The sequence below is a fragment of the Manis javanica genome, chromosome 16 (genome assembly GCF_040802235.1).
Source record: "Manis javanica isolate MJ-LG chromosome 16, MJ_LKY, whole genome shotgun sequence".
Lineage (NCBI taxonomy): Eukaryota > Metazoa > Chordata > Mammalia > Pholidota > Manidae > Manis > Manis javanica.
The window spans coordinates 48,599,094-48,618,445 of record NC_133171.1 but is presented as its reverse complement, the minus strand read 5'-3'; the positions used below and the strand labels follow the sequence as shown (position 1 = coordinate 48,618,445).

The 19,352-nt window shown below is 57.7% G+C and overlaps 1 protein-coding gene across 3 annotated transcripts; it reads left to right on the top strand.

The window, feature by feature from the left end:
• The first annotated feature begins 397 nt into the window (after nt 1–397).
• Nucleotides 398–15,657, top strand: MDFI (MyoD family inhibitor). Of its 3 annotated transcripts, none has more exons than XM_017657069.3 (5): nt 638–656; nt 2,238–2,363; nt 9,409–9,591; nt 12,229–12,453; nt 14,945–15,656. In XM_017657069.3, exons 2-5 carry the CDS (start codon nt 2,249–2,251, stop codon nt 15,196–15,198), a joined length of 777 nt encoding a protein of 258 aa, XP_017512558.1. In that variant the 5' UTR covers nt 638–656; nt 2,238–2,248; the 3' UTR covers nt 15,199–15,656. The 3 variants fall into 3 exon arrangements, with proteins under 3 accessions (XP_036861072.1, XP_017512558.1, XP_017512557.1); XM_017657068.3 differs by lacking the exon at nt 638–656 and adding an exon at nt 1,948–2,104; XM_037005177.2 differs by lacking the exon at nt 9,409–9,591 and having other exon boundaries at nt 398–656; nt 14,945–15,657.
• The last annotated feature ends 3,695 nt before the right edge of the window (nt 15,658–19,352 follow it).

Sequence of the window (19,352 nt, the reverse complement as noted above, 5' to 3'; positions counted from 1 at the left end):
ATTAAATTTAAAACTTAGTTTACATTTCCAAGAAACTAGACATATTAGTTAGTACTGGGGCCAGATTCAGGGGATTTCTGAGCTCAAGCTGGAGATTTCGGACAGTAAGGCTGGGGACTGGGCTGAGCCAGCCTGAGGGGCCCTGGATGATTTGAAAAGAGGCGGGGTGTGTGCAGGGCTAGGGTCTGTGGTTGGAGAAGGAGCCCTATGCAGGACAGGCAGAGAGGAAGACGGTGGGGGCTGCCCTGGAGACGGTGTCCATCCCCCTTTACCCCTCAAACACCATCCTTGGAGGCCAGGGAGCCCTTCCCGGGGGCCCAGGTAAGCTGGTAAGAATGTAGCAGGCGCCAAGCCCCAGCGCGCGGGCGCGTCCCGGTGACTCAGCCCTTGCCAGGAAGGGGGAGTCCGCCCCGCTCTCCAGAGCTCCCAGACAGCAGCCGAATCCGGGCTGGCTCCGGGGCGCCAGGCCAGGCCCCCGCAGCAGGCAGCCCGGCCCCGGGAGCGGGACCCCCTCGTCCCGGCCCGGGGCCCCCTCTTCCGGCCACAGCCTCCTGGCCTCTTCGCCGGGACCCCGCCGCGGTGGTGAGAGCTCGGCGGGCACCGCGGAGGCCACGGCTGTCCTGGCCACGACGGCGGCGGGTGGACCCTCGAGCGCCGTAAGTAGCGACTGCCGGGGCTGGCGGAGAGCAAGGGGGAAACTCCGAGTCCCTCACTCGGCCCCCGGCGTCCCAGTCCCCCGCTTCAAGCCTGGGCTGGAACGCGGGACTAGAAGAACCGGCCCGGCGCCGCCGCCGCCTCCCTGATTGCTCACCAGCCCTCGTGGTGGGGAGCCCAGACACGGCTCACAGGCGGCCTGGCCTAGACGCTCGCACCGCAGCAAGCCGCCCCACCTGAGGCTCATCCACGCGCCCGTGCCGTCCCACCCAGGGGCCGCAGGCTCCAAGCCCTCCCCCCCTTCTCGGGACCCTGGCCCCGGGGTCACACTGGGGGCTCTGGAACCCCCGGGACTGAGCGGCGGCGGCTCCTTCCTTCCCCCACGGCCCTGAAGAAGGAGGGACTCAGCCCACAGCTCCAGCTGTGCCGCGGGGCTGCCCCGCCCGGCGCGGCCCCTTCTCTCGCCTTTCCCCGTTGCACTCGCACTTTGGAAGGCCTTGCATTCCGGTCCGCAGCCAAAGGAAGGGCTGAACTCGGAGAACCTCTCTCTGCCTCCAAAGTGGTTTTCTGACACACATTCCCACGCATAGCTGTGGCGGGGGGGTGGGGGAGGGAGGAATAGAGATGCTCGGGGCTGCTATGGGACACAGTAGGCTAGTCACCAAGCGGATTTCCCGGAGGGACAACTTCTGGCTGGGTGGGCACAAGAGCTGTGAGCCGCGGACGCAGACCGAGGGGGTAGGCAAAGGGTGTCCGAAGAACGTGATCACTCCCACCTTTGGGACAACAAGATTGAGGGCCACAGTTATACAGACAATTGCCTCGAAGTGGCTGAGGTCACTGTGGCTTCTTTCTGTCTCTCTTCCTCTCTCTCTGGCTCTCTCTCTCTCCCTCGTTTTCCTGATTTTCCGAAAACTTTTGCAGAGTTTAGGGCAGGCGAAGGAGAACGCGCAGACATCTCCCTCTGCTGCCCCTCGGGGCGCTGGCCTGGGGTGGGGGGTGGGGTGGAGATTTGGGGAGATGGGCCCAGCTCTGAGAGCGCGGAGGAAACGCGCGGGGCCGGCTTCCTGTGGGGGCTCCGGCCGCGGCGCCCCGCGGACAGACGTGTCCGGCCCCGGCAGCGCCCAGCCCGGCGCGGGGGAAGGGACGTGGTGAGAGGGGCGACAGGGAAGGCGAGGAGGGGGCGGGGAGGGGGTGGGCCTGCGGAGAGAGGAGGGGAAAGGCGGGCCGGGGAGGAGCGCGGGGGCCGCAGGGAGCGGGGGAGGAAGGGAGGGGGCGAGCCGAGCGAGCTGGCGCCGGAACCGGAGGAAGAAGCTGGGGAGAGCGGAGGGGGCGCGGGCGGGCGAGAGGGGCCGAGTGGCCCCTCGCTGGGGCGCCCTCAGCTGGCGCGCATGGCAGGCCCCGCGCGGTGATCCCGGCTGGGCGAGAGGGTAGCGCGCAGCTTTCAAGAGTAAGTTCGTCGTGGTGGCCCTGGAGAGAGGGGAGGCGCTCGTCGGTGGCCGGATCACCCCGCGCCCAGCCCCCTTCTCCCTGCACTCGCGGGGGGAAGATCGACCCCGCCTGCTGAGCTCTATTTTCCGCAGGTCCCGGGCCGATGTCCCAAGTGAGCGGCCAGCGCCCCCCTCACTGTGACGCGCCCCATGGAGCCCCCAGCGCAGACCTCGGCCCAAGTAGGACCGGGAATGGAGGCGAGGCTGAACCTGAGTCGGGTAGGCGGCTGGACATGGGGTGGAGTGGGAGGGTGTTTATTCTACCTCCTCCTCAAGACGTGGGAAGACTGTCAGAGCAGCTTGGGTGGGGGAGGTAGGGTGGGGGTCCGGGTATCGGGTCCAGGACAGTGGAAGGCTGGGGTGATGGGGGCAGGGCCCGAATGGAGTCGGTGGCTGCGCCAAATTGGCTCCAGCTACCCCCACTCTCAACAGCAGACACACACCGCAGTGTCTGTCTGTCCGTCTGGGATTTGTGGCCCAGCCGTTTCTGCCCAATGTGTAAATATTTATGGGGGCCTCAGGCGGGGTTTGAGGTGTCTGAGTCTTTCTCTCTTCCCTTCCCCCAACTCAACCAAGAGCCCAGCGCTTCCCGAAAACTTTCCTCGGCTGCAAGCAGCTACAGGACCCAGCCCCTCCCCTCCTTGCCATCTTGTCTCTCTTTCCTCCCCACCCGGGCTTGGCCAATCCTTGCTGCTCCTACCCTACCGCGAGCGAGCGCGGACACACACACACACACACACACACACACACACACACACACACACTCACTCATTCACTCTCACTCTCACTCTCACTCTCATTCACTCACTCAGTCTCACACTCTCTAACCCCAACCACGTTCCCACAACCCGAGTGAAATGCCCTTCCAACTCACAGGTCTGTAACCTCCCCGGGGTTCCTCTGGGAGCGTCTCAACCTGGGGAGGATTTGCAGCTCCCTGGGGGTGTGAGGTGGGGGCTCTGCCTGCTGCGGTTCTCAGTCCATTCTCCCCACTGTACAGACATAAGCTGAGGCTCACAGTGGAACATAGGGTCAGGGAGATGTCAGGAACTTCTAAGATCTGTAGGGGCTCTGGGATGGAGTGCAGGAGTATTAGGCCCAGATTTCATGACTTTACGCAGCTCTAGGTTGGCCTAATTCTTTTGCCTTCCTCTCACCCATCCCCATTCTCCTTTTCTCCCCTCTTTGAGTCTCTGAGTAATGAAGATCTGCTCCTGGACTCTTGACACTGACTCTATGCATGGTGTTGGACAACTTCCTTCCCCTATCTGGCCTCAGTCTCCCCATCTGCCCATAGGGTCTTGTTGGCCTATTAGGAGAGGTGTATCTCAGCTCCTCAAGTCTACCTGGTGTGGATGCTGGCACTCTGGACACCCAGGGTTGGAGGGTGGGGTCTCCTACAACAGAGTGACAACAAGAGGGAGATGTCTGGCCAGGGGTCCTCTCATAGATGAGACTAATGTGTGTGCTGTGCATCCCTGCTAACCCTTGGGTTCCCTCCTTTCTGTGGGGGCCCCTGGAGCAGGGACTTCAGGGGAATAAAATCCTGCAAGAACTAGGCTCTTTCAACCTGGGAAGAGCTAGAGGCAGGAGGCTGGGAAGGATCTTTCTCTGTATCTGGGACCCTTCTCTTTCCCTCTCAGCCTCTCTCAGCCCTCCTCTTTCTTGGCCTCCTGCTTCTTGCTCATCCTCCTGCTGTCCCCACTGACTTCTCCATTTATCCATTTTCTCTGCTCTCTCCTTCCAAAATCCTCTCCCCTGTATGAGCCATTCTGAGCCACAGAAGGGAGAAGAGGGAGCTGAAGCAGGCCATTGGGAGGGTTAAGCCCTAGGCTGTAACTTGAGGCCCCCAGCACCCCAGTGAGCCCCCTCCCCAGCCTGGGCTGGGCCAGACAATGTGGCTTTCATAACACAGAGAGGCCTAGTTCTGCTGCCTTGGGAGAATGAGCCTGCTGCCCAGGAAGCCCAAACCGCAGGAGACCAGCCAAAACCCCACAGACGCCTGAATCTGAGACCAGAATCCCCCACGTTCCCCGCTGAGCCCTGACAGAACAGCAGTGCAGCAGTGCCACACTCCCTTCCCCAGGGGCCCTGCTGGCAGGACAGCCAGGGAGCAAGTCAGGCCCTCCTTCAACCACCACAGATGCAGACGGGGAGTAAGGAGACCAGGGCAGGTCTGGCGGGGCAGGTGGCCAGGCCCCCACACTCTTGGCCCCCTCAGCGGCCCCTTCCCCTCTCCCACGCCTCTGAGAGCACCCAGAGCTTGGCCCCCTCACCTACAGATTTCTGTCCAGCACTGGGGCGTCACATTCCAGCTCTCAGTTCTAAATTGAATTTCCTAGGGAATTGGAGCCTTCAGACCTAAAATAAAACCAGCCCAACCCAGCCTAATCAGCCAGCTTAGGCCCTCTCCAGTCCACAGCCTGGTGGCCTCAGACTGTGACCAGTCCGTCCCAAGTCTGTAACAAGCAAGAGCAGTTTTCACCTTGGGGCTTGGAGCCAGGTGCCACCCCTAATTCTCGCCTCCTCATTCTCTCCTTTCCCCAGACTCCAGAGCTCAAGCCTCACCAACAAACATGTGCTGAGTGCCCAATGGGAGTGCAGAGATGAATACTGACAGCGCCCTGAGGAAGTGGGCTGGGGAGGGTGCAGTCTGGTTGAGGAGCCAGGAGTTCAATATCAAGCTATAATTAACAACAGGGGATGCTGGGTGCTAAGTTCTCAGTAAGTGGGCCCTTGGGAGGGGCCAGTACTCAGGGAATGCCTTCTGGAAGAAGCTGGAGCTAGGTCAGATCTGGTAAGGGGTGGATTTGGGGAGTGGGAGGGGTAAGCCCTTCTGGTCAAGAGGAGTACTGTAAACATGGGTAGATTGGTCAGAAGGTCCAGAGGTGGCCTGGGCCATGGAGAGCTCAATCAGCCTGGACAGGATCCTTTTCCTTTGATAGGTGAAAGATGTAGACCAAAGTCTTGAATTCCAGGCCCAGGAGAGAATGGAGGGTGGTGTTCCAGTCACTACTCTCCCAACAGACCAGATCCTGGCTCTCTCTTTCCAGAGGTGCTCAGGGCTCCCAGGGAGAAGCCCAGCTCCACTGTCCACAGAGATAATGGAGAGGGCTGGACTTGAGGGTCCAGCCCTTGGAGCTCTGGAACAAGGGCCCCGTGGGTCATTTCCAGGCTTGAGAGAACCCATCCCACCAGCGAGACCATCCCTGCCCCCACTCCTTCTCGGTCCAGAGCATCCCTCGGTTTGGTGGACAGCGGGCAGAGGGAGCCCACAGGGTCCCACTGAGGTTGCAATTCTCAGCCTTCTCTCTTGGGTTTATGGATTTAATCATGACTAGTCCACTCCTTTCCGGAGCTGTCTTTCCAGAACTCAGGCCATTGACCAGAACTTTATCCTGTGTTAAGGATCAAAGTAAGTCAAGGCAAAGGGGATGTTGCCTTTTTGTATGTCTGCCTGGTAGACGGGAACCCTTGAGAGAGGTGTGGGGCTGAGGCTTCTGCTCAGAGACACCACCAGCACATATGGTTGGTCCCCTGTGCCCATTAGAGGAAGGTGGCCCTCTGGGCAGCTGGAGCAGGTATGCAGCTAAGTGAGCAGATGGCAGTTTCATGAAGGATGGGCACCAACCAGAGACTCCAGCCCCACCCACTGCCCGCCTTGCAGGCACCTGTAGGCAGAACAGGACTTACATGTCCACACAGTGGCACTTGGTCTTTGCTGGCCACCCCTTCCCTCCAGCCCACATTTCTACCCTCTTGAACATCCCCCAGGAGTTTCTCCTCAGAGATATTCCTTCTCTGGCCAAATAGCCAGAGAAAGAGGGCTTATGGCCACAAGAAAGAAAACTGGTCTCTTTTAGTCTCTTGATGGTTGAGCTCTTGGGCTCTTCCTCTTGTCTGGCCTTTCTGCTCCGTGTGCTCCTAGTTGGAGCAGTTTCTTGGTCCAGCATCTTGTCATCAGAGCCCTCTGGGCAGTTTCTCCCTCAGAGAGAAGGTCTTCTTGCCTCATTCCTTCTCACTCTGCGTCCAAATCTCTGGACACCCAGCACAGTTCCCTCTTGGGCCCTCAGTGTCTCTCCCTCGGGCATCTGCTGGGTTCCCCCTGCCCCTCCTACCCCATCCAGGAGGCCTGTCGGCCTGTGCTTCCAGGCCAAGCCGGCCGGATTGGACTGGCTTTTCTTTTCTCCTGGTTTCCTTCCAAGTTCTGTTGCTGGCCCTACCCTAGAAGGCAGGTGTCCCACAGGAGGGCCTCCTTAGGACGTGTCCACCGATTCAAGCTGCCAGCCCTGTAGGTGACTATTAGGAGACTCTCCCCGGAGAGTGGCGGCACTGGGGGTGGAGGGCAGAGATGGGGACCAGTCTCCCTTAACCCCTTTTTCTTACCTTCCTCCCTCTCCAACCCCGGGGGCCAATAGAGCTTCAGTCCTGATTCATTCTACTATAGGACTGATGGTGTCCCCCTTGTGTGCCCCAGTGACATCAGCAGAAAGACTGAGAAGTGTCCACAAGGCTCGCAGTGCCCTAGCTCTCATCATAGGCTTTCTGGCCTCAACAACACCAGATGGCTATGCTTCCCTTCATTTGTGGGGTCATGGTTCCTGCTGCTCTTGTCAAATGTCCCTTTCCTCCTCTTTGCTGACTGATTTTTCACAGCCCAGTGTGGGCATTGCCATCTCCAGCAAGACTTGTAGGCACACCCCTGGGGTAAGGGCCCAGCTTCTGTGCTTCCCCCATTCTGACAGATGCCCCCGCCATGACTCTGCCCCTCAGTGTGTGTGCCCACCCCCACCCACCGCCGACACAGCTCCTGAGGCAGTGACCTGTTTTCCTGTTTTGGTCTCCCTAGTGCTTGACATCTTGCGAGGTGCATCATAGCTGCTTAAAAAATGTTAAACCAAACAGCACAGGAAGGGAGGGAGGGAGGGTGGGAGGAAGGAAGGAAAGAAGGGAGGGGGGAGGAAGAGAAAAGGAGGGCAGGTAGGGGGGTGGGTGATGGGAGGGTTCGCGCATGGCCCCCCACATGCCAGGGCCCTGCTGAGCACCTCATTTACTCTGAAGCCCTGAGGGGGAACATTCAGATCCCCACCCCTTACACACAGGGTAACCCAGGCCCTGGTAACCCTCCCAAGCCAGGAACTGGTAAAAACCAGGGCTGGGACCCTGCAGTTTCTCATGCAGCCTTTTTTGTGACACCGCATGGGATAGTCAGCACTCCAGGTGCAGGGATGTGGCAAGAGGCCCATGGGGCCAGAGGCTGGGGCTGAGAGTCACCGATATATTTCATAACAACATACTAATATGTTATTGACACCCCCGCCTTACTGGGAGTTAGGGCCCGAGTCCTAAGCCCCCTCTCTTCATACCACCTCGGTCTTAGCCCTCAAGAGTCATGTCTGAGCTGCTGTAGACCGGGCTCGGGAGAGATGCCATCCAGCAGGCAGCAGCACTCCTCAGGCGTCATCTCCTCTGGCCAGCCTCCAAAAGCCATGTGACTTCTCCCTCATTGCCCCAGGTGGTGAGGGGGCTGTCAGCAGGCCCAGAGAGTGGATGGGTCTGGAGGGCACCCACCCTGGAGCAGCCGTGGGCACTGTAAGCAGTGCCCAGCACATGCTTCTGCCACACTCCAGGGGCCACAGGAGCCCTGCCCCAGCTCCTGTCTCCAGGCAGGGCCTGTGGCTTTCCCTGGGAAATGGGCTGCTTTCTGCGCTACCCTTTTGGGGCCTCCAAGGCCTCCATCCTCTGGCCATGGGAGGCTTGGGTCTTTGGAACAAGGATTGCTCAGGGGTCTCCGAGGCTCAGAGGGTGGCAGCTGAGCCTCTGGACTGTCCCTTCCCTCATGGTTCTGCAAGGCCCCTGCACTGACCCATCTAAGTACCCCCTGCTGCCCCTACCCCCATCTGGAAATAGTTCAGAGGACACCACTCTGCTCAGATTGACTCCGTTTCCTCTTCCAAGGCAGTCTTTGTGCCCTCTCTCTGTCCCTCCAGGAGTGCCTCGCTCCTGATCTCTGTGTGCTGTGCATGGTGGGTCTCCGGGTTCCTCCACCCTTTCTCTTTGTCTTTCTCTGTCTCCTTGTGTCGCTTGCCTCTCCCTGTGCCCTTTTGGTCTCTGTGTCTCTCAGAGTCTCTTGTTTCTATGTCTCTCCCGCTCCCAAGGTGGCATGTGGCAGCGTGGGGGCAGCCTCTTCAGGACCCTATCATTCGACTGCATGGCCTGAAGACTGAAGAGAGACACCGGCCCCACCCTACACCCTCTAATTGCCCAGCTTGGCCCTTGGCCCCATGACCCCTGACTCCACCCTTGCTGCCTGCCTCAGGCCCTCCCACATGCAGTCACCGAGGGGTGGGAGCTGAGCATCTTTCTGCCGCCCTCCCCTTCCTCCCATCTCCCTAACCTTCTTCCCCTGGGCCCAGGCGGCTCTGGTCCTGTGCCTCAGGAGCTGTGGGTTTGAAGGTGGCTCCATTTCTGCCTTCCACCCACCCTGCACAGAGGGGCTGAGCTGTCACTGTAATTACATGTTGCTGCCTTCCACCTCTTCCCAGGCCTCCTGGGCCGCCTGCCGGTCTCCCTTCCTGTCCATAGCCCCTCTGCCTCAGGCCCAATGCTGCTCCTCACCCCTAGGTTTGTCTGACTCTTTCTTGCTGTCACCCTCCGTCTCTGACCCAGTTTCTCACTGTCTCCCTCCCTCTTGCCCCGTCTGTCTTTCACTCCCTCCTCTGTTGCCGCTGCCTCTGACCCTGTCTTCATCTTCTTCTCCATGGCTGACTTCCCTCTATTGCTGACTCCCTCCGTCCCAGGCAGGCTGTCACTGGCTGGCTGGGGCTTTCTCCTTCCATGCCCGATCTGCCATGTTCTGACACTGTCTCTTGTCGCTTCTCTCTTTTGCTGTCCCTTTGATTCTTTCTCACTCTTGATACCTGTCGCTCGCTCTCCATCACTGACTGTCTGTTCCCTCCTGCACTGTGCTTCTACCTCCTCACCTGCTTCCCTTCATATAGTGCATTTCTGGCCCCTCTTCTTGACACGCACACTTGCACACACGTGTACACATACACATACCCTTGCTCACTCGTGGGTTGTATTTTGGGAACTTTCTATTTGGAAGTCTGCACTGTTACCAGATCGGGTAAGAGCTGGGTAACTGGTATAAAGAGACCAGGAGTGAAGATGTGTAGCTTCCTGAGCTGCAGGAAGGGAACCAGGGCCGGGTAGATAGGAGGGCACCTGGAAAATATACCTCCATCATCTGCTTTTTCCCTAGCCCAGACCCCATCTCTTCTGCCTGGGCTGGAGGTAGTCACAGGACCCACTCACCCTGTGGAGGCAGCGCTAGAGGAGAGCTCCCTGGAGGAGGCGGCACCCCTCATGCCCCAAGGCAATGGCCCTGGGGCCCCCCAGGCCCTGGACAGCACTGACCTCAATGTCCCCACAGAAGCTGTGACATGTGAGTTCTGAAGGGCTGGGGGATTGGGGTGGCAACATATAAGGGTTTCACAATCCAGGTGGGCACAAAAATGCAGTGGGCACCCATGGGAGCCGAGCACTGGGCCAGAACCTTGAGCAGGAGGCAGTGGGAAGGTGCAAGACCTCCGCATACAAAATGATCAGTATAAAATTCTTTCAAAATGAGCTTGGGAAGGCTCTAGGTAATATGGTTCAGGGCAAGAGAGCATGAGGCTGTATGGAAAGAGGTACCCCTCACCTCAGAAGAAGAGCTGGGGGCCAGGGGCAAAGAGCTAGAGCCTGATGCAGCCCCATCCGTCAGGGTATCAAGGGCAAAAACGGAGAGAAGCCCCCAGTTGCTCTGGACAGAAAGAAGCAAAATTTAGCTCTATTCCCAGGCTTGGCTCCGAAGTCCTGAGAGAGAGAATTCTCCACCCTCACCCTCAGCAGCAATCTGAATCGTTTTATAATTACCGATAAGATCTGCAAAATCTATAGACACATTTGTACTCTGCAACTTTCTTTCCCTGAATGATCTCACATGCTCTTCAAATCAGGCTGTGGTGCAGCAGCAGGATAGCTACTGCCAAGCCCAGTTTACAGATGAGGAAACAGGTACAGAGAAGCACTCACCCTGGACACAGCTGGAGAACTCAGGTCTCCTAGCCCAGTGCTCTTCCCTATGCCAGCCTGTGCAGCTGGCATGGCTGAGCAGAGAGCTGCCTTCAGCCAGAGCATCTGGGGCTAAGCTGGACTCCCTGGAAGTCAGGGTTACTAAATCCTGCTTGCAAACTGCCCTCAGCCTCCTCCAGACACACCCACCAGCAGAATTGAGAGAAAGAGGTCAGTGCTGTTGCGTGGAGGAAGGGGCCTGGATGCGAGCTGGACAGACACTACTGTGTCTGGGGCCCTGAGGGTTTGCTCTATGACTCATCCCCATGGCCACCCCCATGGCTATGGCCACAGGCAAGCTCTGTCTACCCAAACCTCCCAGGGCCCTCAGCTCACCACACACTCCCACCTTCTGGTCACTGTACCCATGTTTAGGCATCAGGGCAAGGGGCACTGAGGCTGGCCAGGGACTCAGCCCAGTCACCTCCCATGGGGCCAAGCAGTTGGGGCAGGATGATTCAGGCCTGGCCACTTCCCATGGCCTTACCCCTGTTTACCCAGATGCAGCCACCAGCCACATCTCAGGGCCAAAGGTCCCCAGCACGGAGCCTCTCCAGAGCCCTGTCTCCTATCCTCTCCCTGACTCTCCACCTTGTCCTCAGCTGCTTTCTCTCAGTCTCCATCCCCTCCACCCTCCACTTCATAGTTGTGGAAGTTTTGGCAACTTTTATCTTCTCTGGGCCTCAGTGCTTTCATCTATGAAATGGAGCCAATAATAGTAGCACTTTTTGATGCTCAAAGAAGCACATAAAGCTCTTAGCACTGTGTTAGCACCTAGTAGCAGCTCGAAATGGGGAAGCTACTAGTTATAAGACTAGTGATTGTTGTTGATGGTCACAGCTTATTCCCCAGTCCCCCTCCTTGCCAACCTCTCTCCCCTTCATTGCCTCTCTGCCCTCCAAGCCTCAGCTTTTAGCATCCAGGCTGGTCCCACCTCTGACACTTACTAGCTGTGTGACCTTGGACAAGTTACTGTACTTCTCTGGGCCTCAGTTTCCTCATCTGTAAAAGGAGGATACTGCCCTGTACAAATGCTGAGAGGATTCAGTGAGAGACTAATCAGCGTGTCAAGTGCTTCGAACAGTGGCTGGCATGCAGTAAGTGTTCAGCGATGTGACTGCTACTATTTCCAGACAGCCCAGCCTCTCAGTCAAGGGAAGCATTGAGGCCATGGTCCCCTTTAACAGCCCCCCAGATCTCTCCTCATACCACAGTTCAACACAGAAGCCTGGCCTGGAGGGAGCTGGTCCCTCAGCCTGGGACAGGGGCTCAGGGCTTCCTGGCCTTAGAGTCCCCACTGGCCTTCCTTTCTCTCCCCCTTCTTCCAGACCCTAAGGGCCCCTCAGCAAACTCTTTCTGCCAGCTGTCCCACAGAGGCCAGATGGGGAGCAGGAGCTGAGGCAGAAAGAAAGGAGATGGAGGGGCTGCTGTGAGGAGCCCCTGGATTCCTGGGCCAGCGCGTGCATCTCCAAACAGATGTTTCCAATAAATCACCCAGCACACCAAGGGCAAAAACAGCTGGGGGCTTGGCAGGGGCTGAGGCGAAGGTTAACTGCTTCCCTGCTGTCCTCCCCCATCCCAGCCAAACCATCTCTGTCCCTCCACCCATGGCCACCACTGCTCTCGCCCAAATCCTAGGACTCCAAGAGCAACAGAGTGGATTTCATGTAGGGCAAGAAGGTGGGGTCCTGGGCTTTGAACCCCATCCCTTTGCCCTGAACCCCTGTCTTTTCTGGAATGAGCACTGGCCTGGGAGTCGAAAGTCAGGAGCCAGGCTCAGCTCACCTGCTATTTCATGGTGTGCCTCTGGGCAAATCTGTTCTGCTGTTTGGGCCTCAGTTTCCCTGTCTGCAGTTAGGTGAACTGTGGTGCATCTAGAATGAGGCGGGCAGGATTAGAGCAAAGCTCAGGGAGTCTCTGCAGCCCCCACCCTTTCCCCCATCATACTTTCTCATCATCTCTCTAGGCCAGCCTCAGGGGAACCCCTTGGGCTGCACCCCACTGGTGGTGAATGGCTCCAGCCACCCCTCGGAGCTGGGCAGCAGCAGACGGGCAGGGAATGGCACCCTGGGTGGCCCCAAGGCCCACCGGAAGTTGCAGGCACACCCATCTCTCACCAGCCAGGGCAGCAGGAAGAGCAAGGGCGGCCCCAGGTCTGCCGCGCCCCAGATCCCTCTCCAGGCACAGGACGGTAAGCGCCCCTTCCCTCTGCTCCCTGGGGGGGTCTGCAAAGCTCGGTTCCTGGAGGCAGGGCACAGGGCCCAGCAGCAGCCTCTTCACCAGGCTCCTGGTTAGAAGTGCGGTCTCAGCCACACACCAGGCCTACCCGACTTGAACCTCTGGGTGGGGCTCAGGAGTCTGCCTTTTAACAAGTGTTCCAGGGAGTCTGATGCCGACTCTCAAATCGGACAACCTTGCAAAGAACACTTGTTGGGTAAAGTGAGGCTTATCTGCATCTTCAAAGGCAACCCCTTCCTATCTCTGCTCTCCCAGAGTTGCTATAACAAGGAATGGAGTCCTCTGGGCTGATCCAGCTTAAGCACCCCGTTTCTGGAAACAAATTTTCCTCAAGGAGTGGACAATCCATTGATGAGACCTAGCAGAATAAAATGATGCTTAACTGGGAGTGGGGCAGGGACTGTGAGGGGAGACCAGAGGACTCCGATACATCTGTCATTGTTCCTGTGACACAAAAGACTTCTTCAGGGCCACCCAGAGCAGCCAACCCCCACCCTGTCCCACCAAACATCATTCCAGCATGGCAGACAGCTCCTATAGTTCAGTGGCACTTGCCCTTTACCCCAGACCTCCTCAGTGATTCCTGTCCGTGGTGGGGGTCTCTGGCCTGGTCCTCTACAAATAGGATTCAGTGTGCACATTTGCACATAACATATTCACAAAGCTTCCCACCCCACAGAGCAGATGCTGCTCCACAGTCTTGATATTCATCCATTTAAGTGTACTGGGCATCTGCTATGAGCCAGGCACTGTGCTGTGTGCTGTGTACGAAAAACCACAAACAAGTAATCACCATATGAAAAGATAAATAAAGTGATAAGGCTACACACGGGATTATGAGCACACAGGGGCACACCCCCAGTAGCCCAGAAAGCTGGGGAGGGCATCTGGGAAAGCTCTGGAGGTGTCTAAGTCTTAAAGGAAGAGTAGAAGGAGCTAGCCAGGGGAGCATTAGCACAGAGGTGAGAAATGGCTTGTGTGGCTAATTATAAAATTCAAGGTGAGAAATAGTAAGAGGTAAGACTGCAAGCAGACAGGGGCTCTGGGGGTTAGGGGGTGCCTTGTGAACATGCAGTGGTTCTAGACTTTATCTGGAGGCAATAGGGAGCCATTGAAAGGTTTTAAACAAGGTAGTGACCTCATCAGATTTGCATTTGAAGGGAATGCCCTTATCCAGTTTGCAGTTAGACTGCAGCAGTTCCAGCTGTATCCGGACCCCAGTCCATCCACACAGGAATGGGGTGGGGGAGTCAGACCCTCCAGGGCAGTATGAGACTCCCACAGGACCAGTAGGAACCTTGTGCCAGGGGCCCACCTGGTAAGGGGAACTGGGCACTCTGCCCCATTGTCTGGCCTCTGGGAGAGGGCTGGCCTGCCTGGGTTCAGTTCCCAGGTCTACTGCTTATCAGCTGGGTGCCCAAGGGCATTAATTCACTCACCATTTATTTCACTCACCATTTATTTACTCACACCTGTGATGTGCCAGGCACTGTTCTAGGGACTTGTAGTGGATCAGTGACCAAACCAGACAAAGATGGCTGCCCTGATGGAACTTACATTTTAGTAGGAGGAGGAAGCTGTGTGGTACTCTGGAAGGTGATAAGCCCTGCGGGGGGTGCAGGTGGGGGGACAGACAGGCCAGGTAAGGAGACCGCAGTGCTGGGGTGGGCCAGGCAGGTTGTAGTATGAAAGAGCCTGCGGTAGCCTCACCCAGAGGGGACATTAGGCAAAGAAGAAGGGGAGGGACGGAACTGAGCTTGTTCCCAGAGTGAGAGCAGTCCTGGAAGGGACAGCGGGGCCTGTATGACCAGGAATAGCCAGTGTGACCTCAGCAGAAGGATCCGCGGAACAGGGCAGGGGAAGGGACCAGGTCATGGGAGCTGTGGAGGCCACTCTGAGATCTTCGGCTTTCACTCCTAGGGAGGAAGCCACTAGAAGGTTCTGGGTCCAGGATGAATAGAAGCAACTGAAGTTCTTCAAGAGTTCCTCTGGCGGCTCTGTGGGGCCTAGATGCAGGAGGGGTAGTCAAAGGTGGGGAGCCGGGATTCCAGTGGGGAGGCTGTCAGGTTGCCAGGCTGAGATGAGCAGTGCGTGGTAGGCTTCTGGATGACTTCTCTGTGCCTCAGTTTCTTCATTTGTAGAATGGGGCTAATAGTAGCCCCACCTCAGGGAGTTGTGAGTTTCAATTAATTTAATTCACGCCCAACACTTAGAACACTGCCTGGGAACATGTCACCACTCCGCCCATTTGTTAAATAAATGGCCACGGGTGGTTAAGAGCAGGGACTCAGGATCCAGACTGCCCAGGCTCAAACTCTGGCCCTCCCTGCAACTTGGGGTCATCGCCTGTGAAGGGGGCGCCTCTCAGGCCCCACCGTGGAGCTGCGGAGGGTTGCAGGAACTTGGTTCCCCTGCCCCCATCTCACTCTCCCTGCCGCCCGCAGACTGCTGCGTCCACTGCATCCTGTCCTGCCTGTTCTGCGAGTTCCTGACGCTGTGCAACATCGTCCTGGACTGCGCCACGTGCGGCTCGTGCAGCTCCGACGACTCGTGCCTGTGCTGCTGCTGTGGCTCGGGCGAGTGCGCGGACTGCGACCTGCCGTGCGACCTGGACTGCGGCATCCTGGACGCCTGCTGCGAGTCCGCCGACTGCCTGGAGATCTGCATGGAGTGCTGCGGGCTCTGCTTCTCCTCCTGACCGGCCGGGCCTCCGGCACCACGCCTGAGCCCCTCCCCGGCCTCTCACCCCGCCCCCCGCCCCCTCGGGCCCCAGCCGGGTGGGAAGCGGGTGCCCCGGAGCCACCTCCGCCGCGGGAGCTGGGGACCTCGCCGGTGACCTCGCTGGGAGGCGGGCGGGGGTCCGGGACCTGCCACGCGGCGGCCGACACTGTGAAAGGCGGGGGAGGGGCGGCCGCGGGGAGGGGGCTGTGGGGGCCCCGCCTCCGGTGCCGCCTCCCCTGCCACCCCAGGCTGAGCAGACGGCACAATGTGAAAAGCGACACCCCACCCCGCCTCCACCAAGCCCCTCGCGAGTTCCCCTTCCTGGGCTCCCGTGGGGGCCTGCCCCGTCCGTTGTGGGGGAGGACAGGGAGGGCTGGGGCCTCGGCGGGCGGGAGGGGCAACGGCACAGGCAAGACTGGAAGGGGCTGGGGGGAGGGCGGGCGGGGCTGTTTGTGGCTGTAAATAAAGGTATTTGTCCATCAGATTTCCTCAGGACTCTGAGTAATGTCCGTAGGCCTGAGTCTCAGAAGCAAACACTTCCCACAGCCCCCTACGAAGCACCCAAATGGCGGGGCTACCTGCCCTCTGGGGTCCCTTCCCTTTATGGTCCCTTCTTGCCTTCATGTACCCATCAAGGGAAAAAAAGGGGTACGGACCCCCCCACTACTATGACCCTCTTCCCACCAAAGGGGAGTGGAAGCCAGAGAGGGAGGAGTTAACCCTTGGCATGGAATTAATTAACAGCAGATGTGTTCAGGTTTTGATTAATGAATCTCCTGCTGACTCCAGCTTCTCAAAGCCCCTCCCCAGATGGCTCCGAGGCATAGGTGACACCTACCTCGGGGCAGAGCAGTGCCAGGGAGGGGGCCATCCTCGGGTCAGACTTGGATTGTCCTGAAGAGAAGACTTGGCTGAAGAAGGCCTTGAAAAGTGGAGACTTCATGAGAAATTGGTGGGCACTACCTCCAGGAACAAAGATTGAAGTGGGCCAGAGGCATTCTGGTAGGAAAGAGGGAGCTCAGAACTGGGACCAGATGAAAGCTGAGTTCTCTTAAGGCATGTCTTTCAAGGGAGCTTTCCCATGGCCTTGGGAGTGGGTTGCAGGTGCAGTTGGAGGAGTTACGAAGAGGTGGTGAGAAGGACTCCCCCACCCACCGTTCCTTGCCTGCACCCCCCTACTCATTCACAGGTACACAGGCCTCACTTTGCCAACATCAGAGTTTGGGGACCTCTGGGATCACATAGAAAACACAGGATGCAGAGAGAAAGTAACCTGCACAGGGTCACATAGTCAATATCAAAGCCAGGAGAGATCTCTTCTGCTCCGCAATGTTCGTTTATCCTTTTCTCTCAATTTTCTGCTTAGTTATTGCATGCCCAAAGTATCGAAGTTTCAAAAGTCTAATCTGTGCATATATAAAGCATTTACACTTGTTTTCCTTTTTTCAGAAAAATGTCAAAATCCTGTACACAATGCCCTGCACATTTTTATCATTTAACCATTGGTCCTGGGGACCTTCCTTATTTGAAGAGCACCCTGGAGTTTCTCTAAGGGATGAGCCACAGTCCAGTTACCCAGTTCCTGTTTGTCTCTTCCACTTACTTCTCTGTTATAAACAAGGTTGGGTAAACATGTCCTTTTGCATGAATGAGGTAGAGCTGTAGTATATTCCTGAAAGTGGGATTTCAATGCCCAGCCACTTCCCAGGTGTGTGTGCCAGTGCACTCCCAGGGCCACAGTGGACATCCAGTTCTCTGACTGCTGTGGCTCTTGGTCCTTATGAGGGCAGACAATGGTGGGAGGGCTTCCGTTCAGTGTGTGGCTCAGCCTCAAGTTGGGGTCTGAAGGACACTAGTGGGGCTGTGCTCCTGACCAACATGTGGTCTGGTCCAGGTGGGCAGGAAGGCCCCCTCCCTGGCCCTCTCCCCTCCATAGGGGCTGTGGCAGGAAGAGGCGCCTCTGCAATCCAAATAGCGATTTCCTGCTGCAGGCTCTGGGCTGTTTTCTTTAGGACAGTGGCTGAAACCGGAGAGGCTGGAGCTGGGTGGAGGAGGGACCGGGGAGGGATTCAGCCAGCCTCCCTCAGGCACTCACACGTGTGCATGCACACACATTCATGCGCACACACACAGACTCACAGCCACATACTCAGATACAAAGTCACACACACACACCAACCATGCACTCACACACTTACCATTACAGAGACTGCCAGCCCCGCCAGCTCTGATCAGCCTGGGCTGTGCTGTGGAGCCCTGCACCCCCTTTCCCCCACATCCCAGCCTGCCCAGCCTCCCCTCACCTCTACCCAGCCTTGCCCAGGTGGCCCTCAGCTCTGCTAGAAAGCAGATGGCTTTTGTCTTAGAAGCCACCTACCTACCGCACCCAGCCCAGACAGGCCTGGTTCTGGACCCTTCCAGAACAAGCCCTAGTTCTAGACCCTTCCTCCCCAAGCCATGGCCCTGTTGGTCAGCTCCCAGTCTTTGCTTTCCAACCAGCTGGTCTGAGCCAGCAGTCACTTCTAGCCCTGGCTCTGCTGGGGGCCAGGGAAGAGGCCCTTTGGCTCTATGGGCCTCAGTTTTCTATATGTACAATGGAATAGCAATGAGACTCTGGAAATCTAATGGCTGCCACAGTGTCCAGGAAAAGAGCCTGCCTCTGGCTTTCTTTTATCTGTGGAGCAGTAGACAGGCCCCCTTTTGCCTAGGAGACCTCCTGAGGAGCCATACTTATGCCCTAGGAGGTGTAACCCAAGATGGAAATGATCATGCTCCGAAGATGGAGGAAGGCTGGAGATGGTGAGGTCAAGCTAAATTGCCCCTGGCCGGGACTGCCCATGACCACAGGTGATCACTGAGTTTGTGTGCTAAGGTCAAGAGATTTTGCCCCACGACTAAGCAAGTAGCTGCGTCAGGGGCTGGCTTGTGAAAGGAGGGGTGGCCAGCCGGCCATTCTGCCTCATCGCCTCCAGCAGCTTCTCCCTTTGGCACCTTTAATTGGCTTTCTCTGAGCTCTGCTGCAGAGCTGTGCAAACTGAGCTTCAGGCCTCTCCACCAGCACGGCCCTGGGCCTGCCAGGACTGGACACCTTTAAACAGCCCTGAAGCTGATTGACTGCAGCCAGTCGTGGCCTGGGGCCTTTGCCATTTCTGGAGGAGGTGGTGGAGGTCTGGGGGCTGGTCTTGAGGCTCTCCGGGCTGGTGCTGCAGACACTCGCCATGGCTGAGCAGTGGGAAAGCACTGTGATCGTGCTTGGCACTGGCCCCCTGCAAGGACAGGTAGGGAGGAAGCAGGGACAGAAGCCTCAGGCCACACATGGGGGCACGAGGAAACAGATCACAGACATAGCCCTTTGTCACCCCAATGTTCATGCTCCTTTCCACAGTCTGCCATTCCCAGGATGATACGGGGATAGGATATGGGATGGTGCCTGTGACCACAGCCATTCAATCACCTCAGTTACCTACCCCTAACAGCCTTCTCAGAGAAAAGACCCCTCCCAGCCTTCATTGCCCCTCACCTGGTTTACTACCTTCCCTGACCCTGTAGCAGCTTTTATACCCACAGCTCCTACCATCTCTGGGTGGGCCTCTCTCTCTGGGTTCCAGCCTCATTCCCGCCTACTGCAGACAGGTTGTTGGTGGGGGGTGGGGAGAAAAGGAGACTGGGTCCACCTGACATTTCTCAGTTTGGCGATGAAGGCCCTGGCCTCTGTGGCCAGGGAGGGTGGGTTCCTTGGCTACCCCTCCAGAACCACGTGGACTTGGAGGGGGAAGCTTCCCAAAGAAATAGTGTGCTTTAAGAAAAAGGGGGAAGCCTGGCAAATTAAAACAGAAGTTACTATGGAGTCACTTAGGGTGGACCTGAGGAGGTGTCTAGGTTGGGGGTGGGGCCTGGCTGGAAACATCAAATTGTCAAATGCAGCTCAGGGCATTTGGCCGGAGATGAGAAAGCAAGGCTTGTTTACAGGCTCCAGCAGGCAGGCGAAAGACTGAGGAGACAGAGCAAGGAGAGAGAGCAAGGAGAGAGAGCAAGGAGAGAGAGCCAGCCCCAGGCAAGAGAGGCTGCTCCCACAGTGAGAAGTGTCCCAGCTGGGACGGCCTACAACGCGGAGGGCAAGGCTCCTGTTCG